General features: G+C 44.1%; 1 protein-coding gene across 1 annotated transcript; it reads right to left on the minus strand.

Annotated features, from left to right (window-relative positions):
- Positions 1 to 2,979: 2,979 nt before the first annotated feature.
- Positions 2,980 to 10,697, minus strand: plod3 (procollagen-lysine, 2-oxoglutarate 5-dioxygenase 3). Its single transcript, XM_061912933.1, has 19 exons — positions 10,492 to 10,697; positions 9,784 to 9,875; positions 9,578 to 9,714; positions 9,336 to 9,499; positions 9,143 to 9,255; positions 9,006 to 9,069; positions 8,838 to 8,935; positions 8,666 to 8,767; positions 8,477 to 8,608; positions 8,290 to 8,411; positions 5,297 to 5,401; positions 5,044 to 5,169; positions 4,831 to 4,972; positions 4,635 to 4,748; positions 4,485 to 4,556; positions 4,311 to 4,415; positions 4,079 to 4,225; positions 3,892 to 4,017; positions 2,980 to 3,809 (listed from the first exon to the last, which is right to left on the minus strand). The coding sequence occupies exons 1-19, from the start codon at positions 10,586 to 10,588 to the stop codon at positions 3,654 to 3,656; spliced, it is 2,214 nt and encodes a 737-aa protein (XP_061768917.1). The 5' UTR covers positions 10,589 to 10,697; the 3' UTR covers positions 2,980 to 3,653.
- Positions 10,698 to 10,815: the final 118 nt, after the last annotated feature.

Consider the following 10,815-nt stretch of genomic DNA (forward strand, 5'->3'; position numbering starts at 1 on the left):
AAAAACAACGGAAAAAGAATTGTAGCTGAGATAGGCGCCAGCGCCCCCCGCGACCCCTAAAGGGAATAAGCGGTAGAAAATGGATGGATGGATGGAATTGCCAGACCGTTGCTAAGCAAAACGGGCCGTTGCTAGGGACTCCCCTCTGAACAGAGGACAGCAAAGGAGGACTGCTAAGCAGAATATATATCTTATGTTTCATTTTTACCGTCATTAACAGCATCTTAAATGACTTTTAGCTTGTTACAGGGACAGTGGAGGCTCTCTGCCTTCCGAACCACTGCTGCTCAGAGCCTCCGCTGTCACTGCTCTCGTCAAGTTGTAAAAAAAAAAAAAAAAAAAAGGAACTCCGTTGCACCGAAAGTCCGCGACGATAAACGTGTTTATGACTGATAAGACTACACAAATACACACATCCTAAATGTAGACAACTTTTCCTTTTCTTTTACTTTCATACTGCAACAGTGATTGGATGTTTACTGAGGGCTGAGGGGTGTGTGTGGGTGTGTTTCTGCTGCGCAGCCTGTGGAATGGTGAATACACGTACAGCGGAGGGAGGGATGAGAGGGAAGCCGACACTACTATATCGTGTGTGTCCCTTTTTCGGCGGATTTTTCCGCTAGTGCAGATAATTTTGTCAACTTGTAATGTAGTAATTTTGTGAGTTTATTAAAATTTGCTTTCTCAAATTTGGATTTGAGGGGGCAAGACATTTATTTAAGGGGGCTCTGCCCCCTCTTGCCCCTGCGTAGAGCCGGCCATGCTCCAAACATCCCACGATAAGCTAGTCCGGTTACATTTAGACCTCCACCCCAGATCACACCTCACTCCAACCCACTCCTCCATAGTGGGCTGGCTCAGGGTGGAGGACAGAGTAAAACAACTTGCACCGAGCCTTGTCTATAAAATCCGCTACACCTCCCTGATACCGAAGTACATGTCAAACTACTTCCTTAACGTGAATGACCGCCATAACCACAACACCAGGGGGAGCTCCACAAACCACGTTAAACCCAGATTCCGATCTAACAAAGGTCTTAACTCATTCTCTTTCTATGCCACATCAATGTGGAATGCACTCCCAACAGGTGTAAAAGTAAGTGCATCTCCTTCAAAACCGCTTTAAAACAACACTTCCAGGCAACTTCAACCCTTACTAATACCCTCCTCCGTTTACATCCCATCTCTCCGGATTATAACCTAATGTAAATAATCAAATGTACTTCTAATGTATTTACTTGTTCTTATGCTATCTGAACTATATGTTCTCTGCTGGCTGTACATATCCTACTAAGTAAGACCTACGCTGTTTCAATGTCCATTTCTCTGTTGATGCAATTGTTGATGACTGAAGTACTGATATCAACCAAAGCTCCTCATCCCACCCCCCGGATTGTAAATAATGTAAATAATTCAATGTATATACTATGATGATTAACCTGTGTGATGACTGTATTATGCTGATAGTATATATTTGTACCGTGAATTGATTAACGTGGACCCCGACTTAAACAAGTTGAAAAACTTATTCGGGTGTTACTATTTAGTGGTCAATTCTACGGAATATGTACTGTACTGTGCAATCTAATAAAAGTATCAATCAAAAAAAATGTTTTGGGCCTTTTTGGGGCACCTGGCACTGTACAGTTCATCTAGGGAGGGGAGAGAGCAGCCAGTGATCTTCATGGCAGTTTTTATGACCCTCTGTAGTGCATTTCTCTCTGCCACCGTGCAGCTGGCATACCATACACACATGCAGTATGTCAGCACACTCTCTATTGAGCAGCGATAGGACACAAGCAGTTTTTGAGACAGATTGTTCTTTTTGAGGAGTCTCAGAAAGTAAAGTCTTTGCTGTGCCTTTTTGATGGTCACTGAGGTGTTCATACTCCACGACAGGTCTTCCTCGATCTGGATGCCCAGGAACCATAGTCCCCGTTGATGTACGTACATGTTTGTTTTTTTCTTCCGGAAATCCATGATCAGCTCCTTCGTCTTGGTGGTGTTAAGGACCAGGTTGTTTTCCCTGCACCACCCAGTCAGCCGCTCCACTTCATTTCTGTAGGCAGACTCATCTCTCTCAGAAATGAGTCCAACTACTGTGGTGTTTTTCATTTTTATCATATGTAACCTACTTACAGTTTGAAGGTTAACCTTGTCAAATTATATGAAACCATATATTAATCACAAAAAATGTATCAAGGCTTAGGCCATCTGATTATAAAAACAAATACTAATCAAATATACTGCAAAAGGGACTTATAAATACTGCCGAAACATAATTGTACATATTAATACGCAGTGCAGAAGTAAATAAACTAAAACATTTTTTTTAAGTTTAATAACTAAACTATCAATACAATTAAAGTACAAAATACAGCTTCACTGCTTTATTCATACTGTTTGCGCTTAAACTCTGACTTGAATTCCAGACTTCTTCTGTTTGTTACTGCCACAAATGGTGGGAAAGTGTATTACAACAGAGTACATCGCAGCCCATTCGAATCGGACCACAAATAAGAAACATTTTTTGGCCGCCCGCAGCCACAAACCGGGCGGGGCCCTATGGTTAAGAAACAGTGATATACATTCTACCAATAAAAATCGCAATAATTTAAAGAAACACGTACTTGTTAAAACCGTCACTACAGGAATTGCATGTGCAATATACATCTACGTTATATAACAGTTGCAAAGTGCTTTACAAGAAAATAACCACAATAAAAAAGAAAATGAAACATTCTATTGGCTTATTTTCACAAGGGAGACCTTCACTTAGGATAGTCAGTCTTTATTAGCATTTTCAGGTCGTTTCCATGACACCTGAACAGGGGACAATTGAGCTAATAATGCATGTCTGATTTGTTTTCTAACCAAAACTGACGTTGAATCTTTTTTTTTTCATAAAGAAGGCACTTCATGCTAACATGGTCAGGAAAACACCATGTTCTTGATCCAGAAGGTTGGAATAAAAACAACTTTCAAAATGTCAAGTTTATTCACTCACTTTAAATAATTTAAAACAGTTTATAAAAAAGGCGGCTCATTTATATCCTGAAATATAAATACTTAACACAAAAAAGCCCCTACACCATGGTGAAAATAAAATTTCATAAAAATAAAGATTTTTCATCAAGGGCTTTTAACTTAGGTGGGAGCCAACCACCTTCAGAGCCTCCAAGCACCCATGAAGACAATAAATTCATTCATCTTCAATACAACATTCATTGTGAGAAAAAAACGTCACAACACTTAGTAGCGATATAGTGAGTACTATAAAAAAAAGTTTCAGGACAGTCACTATCGGTGGTAGTAGTACGGTTTTGAATTACATTTTGTTTCAAGTTCATGGTTCTTAGACTAAAACTCCAACCGCGGTGACACAGATTCCCTTAAAATGGTTCGTAAAAAACGTCATACAGCTGAAATGATTGAGGACGACAATGCTGCTTTATGATGGAACGACAAACGTTGCTGGTTGTTATGGAAACAACAAGGCAGGCAGAAACTTTTGACCAGATGAGAAGGCTCCAATAAAAAGCATGAATTAATTCTAACTGGGAAGGCTTCTGCTGATATGCATTCTGGGTCACCGGCCAAGTCAGTACGTGATGTGTGATGATATTGTCACACACCCAGCCAAAGCGGGGCATCTAGGGGTCCACGAAAGACACCATGATGTACCTGGTGCCGCTGGTGGTAGGAAGGCCCTCGTGATAGTGAGTCAGGCGGCCAGGATGCATAAATGACCAGCCCTTCCTGGGAGATTCCACTTTGCAGTCGTAACGCAGGAACCTACAGCCTCCACCCTGACACACCAGAAAGCCGTTAAGAGCTGGAAGTTTCCTGTGTGCCAAGCTAAGTAATCGCTGGTTGTTTTTGGTCAAGTACCTCATAGTCTACTTCCTTGCTGTTGAGTGCGATGTTGATGGTGAACGTGGATGAGTCATGATGCGGCCGCAAAGATGGCTGCTCGTCCGGACGGTAACGCACCACGAAATTCATGATGGCTTGAGCCTGCATACAAATCACACTTTTATTAAGAATACTGAAATATTTAACTGTAGTGAGTGTGTACCCTTGGGTAGTATCCAGGATAGAGTTTTTCTGTGACAGGCGCAATGTACTCTTTGAGGAATTTGAGCCATTCCTTCTCAAATCCGATCTGGTTCATATGGATATCGATGGTGGGAACATTTTCATAGCCACCTGCCAGGCGCTCATCCTGCAGAAAATAAAACACCAGTTACCATCTGAGCCAGGCATTGCCTGGCACATATCATACGGGAGGCTGGGTTAAATAGGGTCACCTTGTGGGAACCACCGGACCACTCGCCGTTGTCCTCCACGGTCTCCACCAAGTTGTCACACATCTTTTCTGAGAAGGTGGGGAACCAGTATACATCTGGACAGGGCTAGCACGGGACAGGGGAGCATTTCAAACTGCACCCAACCAACGGTCACATGAAAAGTGTCTCAATTACCTGCTCTACAAAGCTCTTTGGGTCTTTGAAGATCTTGGAGTAGTTCTCATGGATGTACTTCTCTTTCCAGTCCTGTCTCACACACACACAGAAATATATATAGTTTGTGACAATGACAATGAGGCCAGTGCAAATGTGTGTTTGTGGTACCAGAGGGTTATCAAAGATCTGCCACATGTCAGGATGCAGCCTGGAGGTGTTGAAGTTGTTGGACGACACCAAACGGCCAAACTCATCTTGGTTGGAAACAAACATGAACACCCCCTGTGTGTGTTTGTGCAGACACAAGATGATAACCAGGAAGCAGGACATGAGATGATGACAATGATTGTGAAAGAACGGTCACCTGCTCCCTGATCCTCCTGCAGAACACCATGTCGGGGTCCATGCTGGGGTCCTCATAAAGATTCACCTTGGACAGTTTGGATCTCAGGACGCTGCCTTTGATCAAGTAGGCTTGGGACATGTACGGAACATTCCACAGCCCCCTGCCGCCAACACACAGGACAAGTCAACAAGTCGTCCAACGCAATCAGAAGACAGAAGGAGTGAGACTCACGTCCTCTTTCCTTGGACAATCTCAATGTAGTCTTCTGATCTGGAGTAGTAACCTTCTGCATTCAGAGCGCCCCAAAAGTTACTCCACAGCTTTCCATGTTTAGACAGCATAGGCGCAATTACGGACCTGAAGAACAAATGTTTTTTTGTTTTGTTCTGAGGTGTCCTCATGGCGTTCCTGCCGCTCCGCTAAGATTACCAACAAGGATGCTTCTCAGTCCACCTTGCTGCTATAGAGGGTGCTTGCTACGTACTTGTTCTCTTCTATGAGAATCCTCAGTGTGTCGGGGTTGGTCAAGGCTACAGACGAGTCAATGCTGAAGTAGTAATCACAATCCTGATTCTTCTTACAAGCCTCCCTGGACACACACACCCACACACACGCACGCACACACACACACACACACACACACACACACACACACACACGCACCAGGCATGTAAGCACCTTTTGATAAAAAAAAAGAGGAAAACTGACGGAAAAAAGCAGAACATTTCTATTGGCACGAAGTGCTGCCACGCACGCCCCGTAAGAACATTAAGGAAATTAAGACTACATTTTCTACAATTGGGTGTATTTTTACTCTGTATATTACCTTTATATTTATTCTCATCTACCAACCTATTTTGGCTGTCGTTTTACACTTACATGTCCCAGGTAATTTTGGTTTTTTTTAGTAGATAATTTAATAACGTTATTATCATTGAAAATGTAATGTAAAATTGTACCACATGCATGCAAAGAACTCAGAAAATGTTTCCTATCCTATAACTATGCCCCCTCAGGTAATATTCCTTTGTTGTGACCTCTGTTTACATCCATCATGTCAAAAATATACCTTTTTGCTGGCCACTAATAATCTACAACTACAACTGATTCGGACTGTAATCATTCAAATAGTAGAAATACATCAAAATTTGTGGCTTGGAGAGCGAATGCAGTCAACGAAAAGTAAGCTAGCGGGATGCTGCTAACCAGCAAGCTTGTTTAGCGGCCCCTGATCGTCTCCCTGTCAGGCAAATCTGTGTGGTGTATAGGCAAAAGGAACAGCGAGCTGAGGCTGAGGCGAGTGTTCAACAAAATTTGTTTGGATCCCATTTTTTTGATATTGCATTAAAAAAACATGAAAGTTTTGTTTTGACGCAAAAATACAGCTCAATCCTTGGACCTGGGAAGGAGGAGGAGTACTCCGGCGACCTCTGTTTCCATCTAGGGCAGGGGTCTCAAATTCAATTTTCCTGGGGGTCACTGGATGCGGACATTGGGGGAGGCTAGGCCGCAAGAAAAGATTACTTAAAAATTCTAACATGCAGGTCTAATGGATTCACCGTCTTTGAACAGCTTACCTACCCTTGCAACATACTAGTCAAACCTCCCCATTTTTCCAGGAGACACCCGAAATTAGGTGCATTTCCCAGGGTAAGAGTTGTCCAACTAATAGTCCTGATTTACACCTACTTAACAATACCATAAGAGTTCCGTGTTAGCACTGCCTTTACCGCCTTTTACTACATGTCATCGCTATCGACATAACATCATATTAAGAATGTGCCGGCCTGGTTATATACAGTAAAACACATTGGTTGATACACCTGAGTGACTGCAAGACATACTCGATCAACAGCCATACAGGTCACACTGAGGGTGGCGTATAACAAGTTTATCACTGTTACAAATATGCGCCACACTGTGAACACACACCAAACAAGAATGACAAACAGATTTTGGGAGAACATCCGCACTGTACCACAACATATACACAACAGAACAAATACCCAGAACACCTTGCAGCCCTAACTTTCCACCTCCACCGACGCAGGGGAGGTGGGGGGGCAGAGTTGGGAGGCGGGGTTTGGTGGTAGACCGGAAGAGTCAGGGCTGCATGGGATTCTGGGTATTTGTTCTGTTGTGTTTATGTTGTGTTGCAGTGCGGATGTTCTCCCGAAATGTGTTTTTCATTCTTGTTTGGTGTGGGTTCACAGTGTGGCGCATATTTGTAACAGTGATAAACTTGTTTACTCAGCCAACGTTCGTGTGACCTGTAAGTATGCCTTGCAGTCACTGACACGTGTTTGCAGAAACCTTACAGAACATGTGGCTGAGACTATGCTGTATGTTTGATGAAAAGGTGAATGCTATGACTTGTGATCATAAAATCCAAATACAGAAATGTCGAATGGTACGCTGTAGGTACAAGATGTAGAGGGCGTCAAAGGCAGTGTCAACACGGTACCCATTGAACGTTGTTTGGGTGAAAACTGACAGATGTTCGCGGGAATGATTACCCTTGAATGATTGCCTTGAAATTCCGGAGTTTCCAGGAGAATTCGGGAGGGTTGGTAATTATAGCAAATATGACGCTGTCAAGCGCCATTTATATAAAACTCGCGGGCCACACTAATACTAAATTTACATATCAAGGTGCAATTGGCCCGCGGGCCGCATGTCTGAGACCCCTGATCTAGGGGTGGATGTGGACATGGTTGAGGATTATAAGTACCTCAGCGTACACATCGACAACAAGCTGAATGGGTCAAAACACGCTGAGGCACTCTACAAGAAGGGACAGAGCCGCCTCTACTTCCTCAGGAGGATAGGAACTCTTATCTTCTGTACAAATATGTTGAAGATGTTCTACGAGTCGGAGGTGGCGGGCGCCTTTTTGTACGCCATGGCCTGCTGGGGCAGCGGGCTGAGAGTGAGGGACGTAAACAGACTGGACAAGCTGGTAAAGAAAACCAGTAACGTGGTGGGGGTGGAGCTAGACTCTCTGGCGGTGGTGTCAGAGAGAAGAAGTCTAGCAAAACTCCTAGCCATTATGGACAACACGTCCCACCCAATACACTCGGACCTTGCGGAGAGAATGAGCACGTTCAGTGGAAGGCTCAGACTCCCAAAATGCAACGCGGAACGACACAGGAGGTCCTTCATACCGACAGCCATCAGAATGTATAATTCATATGTTCCTTTTGACTGTACTTAAATGTAAAATATATGTAGAATATATTTATATTATTATTATATATTAAATATATATGATATAAATTATATTATTTATTATTATTATTGTCTATTGTGAGCAAACTGTGTTGTTGAATTTCTCCCAGGGATCAATAAAGTACTTTCTATTGTATTCTAAATTCGCGGATTTCCGCATTTTCGAGGATAATTCACATGCCTAACACACATACAAGATGTGGTTAAATACTGTGTGATTTGAGCTCTACATGACGCTGGGGCACTCACACAGCCATGTTCCGAGCCCTGTCCTCTTGCAGGTTCTCCTCAGGCCCGATCAGTACGGCGTCAGGGAAGAGAGCTTTGTGCTGCTTCCAGAACTTGTGGATGTGGCGTTCATGGTAGACCACCTGAAAGGAGGCATGATGTGATGCAGGCAGAGACAAGGGTGCAAGCCATCTCGACATGGGCTCACATTGTTGTGGATGAAGAGTCGTATGCGAGTGAGAGGATAGTTGAGAGTTGTTAACCGCTCCAGAAACTCCTCCATGAAGGGGGTGGCTTGATGGATGAACACAGCCACGTGAACCAGCGGCATTTCCTGCTCCTGAAATGACAAACAGCATGACCTCGCTGACACAGAAACCCAAAATGTGTTACGTACATCCACATCGTCAAAGCTGAGCAGGTCGTTGTCACAGATACCGCATCCATCTTCATAGGTCCACGCCTTCGGAACATAGTTGCCCAGATAGTTGAGTTGCAACTGCAGCGACATTATCATATGAGCGACCTCCTTATATGGAGAGCAAGTACAACACACTTAAGATGTGTACCTTGGTGGGTCCGTTGCCATGGATGACGACAGGAAGTGTGTCATAGGCCACGTTCCTAACTCTGACCTTTGCCTTCTCAAACTTTAAAACGACTTCATCTACCAAAATAATGACGAGACAATGAAGCACGACACAAGACCACACCTTTGCTACGTGCCCATGTCTCACCAACTGCTCCATTGAGATTCTGGAAGATTCTTGAGCGGTGGTCCAGAGTCATGTTGAATTTGGTCTGAAAAAACAAAAAAAGAAAAGCAGTGAAGTCCTGGCAAGTTGCGGCCATGTCTGTGCATACGTCACTTTACCCTTTGGGCGCGGTCTAAGTATATGTTGGTGTATAAAAGCTGATCGTCGTCATCGTCTTTCAACTTCCACTGCTGGACCATGGCATTTAGGTCTGGAGCAAGACCCACAAACCCTGACAAACGCAGAAACGCTTTACGAGTGAAGCATAAGCGGGTTCCGAAAAATTTGGTGTCAACCGCTTGTCTCGCTTACCTCCCGAGTTGAGGTAGCGTTTCCCAGTATGCACCGTGGGATACTTGGGAGCCAGCCTCTGGTTTGGCCAACAGAAGCCCTCTGCTGAGAACACCACTCGGTGACCAAGGCGGGAAAACTTGTACAGAAGTTCCTCCGGACCTGAAGCGAAGATCACGTCGTAGCTGGAGGGAGAGACCCAGAACAATGCTTGCTATCAACAGTTGCCAGTTGTGCGCTCACAAGCGGAAAGTGACTGTTACCTGTCTACAAACATGATGACCAACTCTTCCTGGTGAGCGTGTTTCAGCAGCTCCTTCTTCAACCATCGCACCTTCTGACCGCCACCCACAGTGCGGGCCACATCACCCCCTCGCCAGTCCTCCCCCATGCCCAGGATCTGAAGGTCAACATCATCATTACATGATCACATGGCCCTCTGTGATTGGCTGCTACCATGAACATTTACCTTCACTGTGTAGTTGAACTCTTTGGCCGTCCTTATAAAGCGTAAAAAGCCATCCGTCTCCTCTGTTGCCGCAGTGATGACCAGCAGATTCTCTGGGGAACAAAAATAATAATAAACGATGGGGGAAAGGTTTATCAACAAAGGTCCTCTTCTTCTCCAAGCCATGAAGAAATTCCACACAGAGGTGAGTACGTGGGGGAAGGGCAGGCAGGGCAACAATTTTCACTGATCATTAAAAATCCAATTTTTTAAGCTTTTGGAGAGTTTCCTTGTTAAGAAAAACAGTAAATGTGAAAGATGCGCGTTTACCACATGGGTAGTGAAATAGTTGTTCTCTAAATCGTACAGCGCCAACTAGCGGTTTGGCATACAAGTTAAATGTGTGTCTATGTTGTCAACAAAAATACAAACAAAACAACGGTCCAGTTTTGTCATGTAAACACTAGGGATGTCATCTTTTAAGACTTATTAAACACTCAACTGTTGAAAAGACCGAACACAATAGCAACGGATGAATACGATAAAGTATAGCCTGGGGCAAACTAAATCAAAGTCAGATTTCATTACGTAAGATTAGTGAGTAATTAATTAGTGAGTACTTAAATAAGATGACAATGAGGAGAACATCTGTTTAAGAAAGTTGGCAAGACCTCAGCAGAACACGGCGGTCCCCCTGGCCCGCCTGGAGCCTCTCCAGGGCGGCCTTACCTGCTGAAAGGCTGCGCTGCTTTGCCCAGGAAGTATGGAAAACAAAACCGAGGGTTAGCAAATAGAGCAGCCGACAAAAAGAAGAAGAAGAAGACATGGCGGGAGGGACTTGTCGACGTAAACTTCTGTTTAAAAAGTGTTCTCCTTTGCTGCTCTGACTGCCGTCACCGCCGCCTTGCAAATCTCGCGAGGACAGTGGCACACAAACGTCAACAGGAAGTTCCAGCCACCCCTTCAACGTAACAGCCAATGAGAGTGTCGATTTTTTTGATTGATCGGCTCATTTGCCAATCAACGCGTCCGCTAACGAACCAATCACAAGTG

The sequence above is a fragment of the Nerophis ophidion genome, linkage group LG10 (assembly GCF_033978795.1).
Source record: "Nerophis ophidion isolate RoL-2023_Sa linkage group LG10, RoL_Noph_v1.0, whole genome shotgun sequence".
Lineage (NCBI taxonomy): Eukaryota > Metazoa > Chordata > Actinopteri > Syngnathiformes > Syngnathidae > Nerophis > Nerophis ophidion.

Bases quoted from the DNA above. Each gene is read 5' to 3' on its own strand.
- plod3 (XM_061912933.1), bottom strand. From the start codon at position 10,588: ATGTCTTCTTCTTCTTCTTTTTGTCGGCTGCTCTATTTGCTAACCCTC. The intron at 9,256-9,335 runs GTAAGCGAGACA...TGCGTTTGTCAG, and splicing joins ACGCTACCTCAACTCGGGAG to GGTTTGTGGGTCTTGCTCCA. The intron at 8,768-8,837 runs GTACACATCTTA...ATGTCGCTGCAG, and splicing joins ATGGCAACGGACCCACCAAG to TTGCAACTCAACTATCTGGG.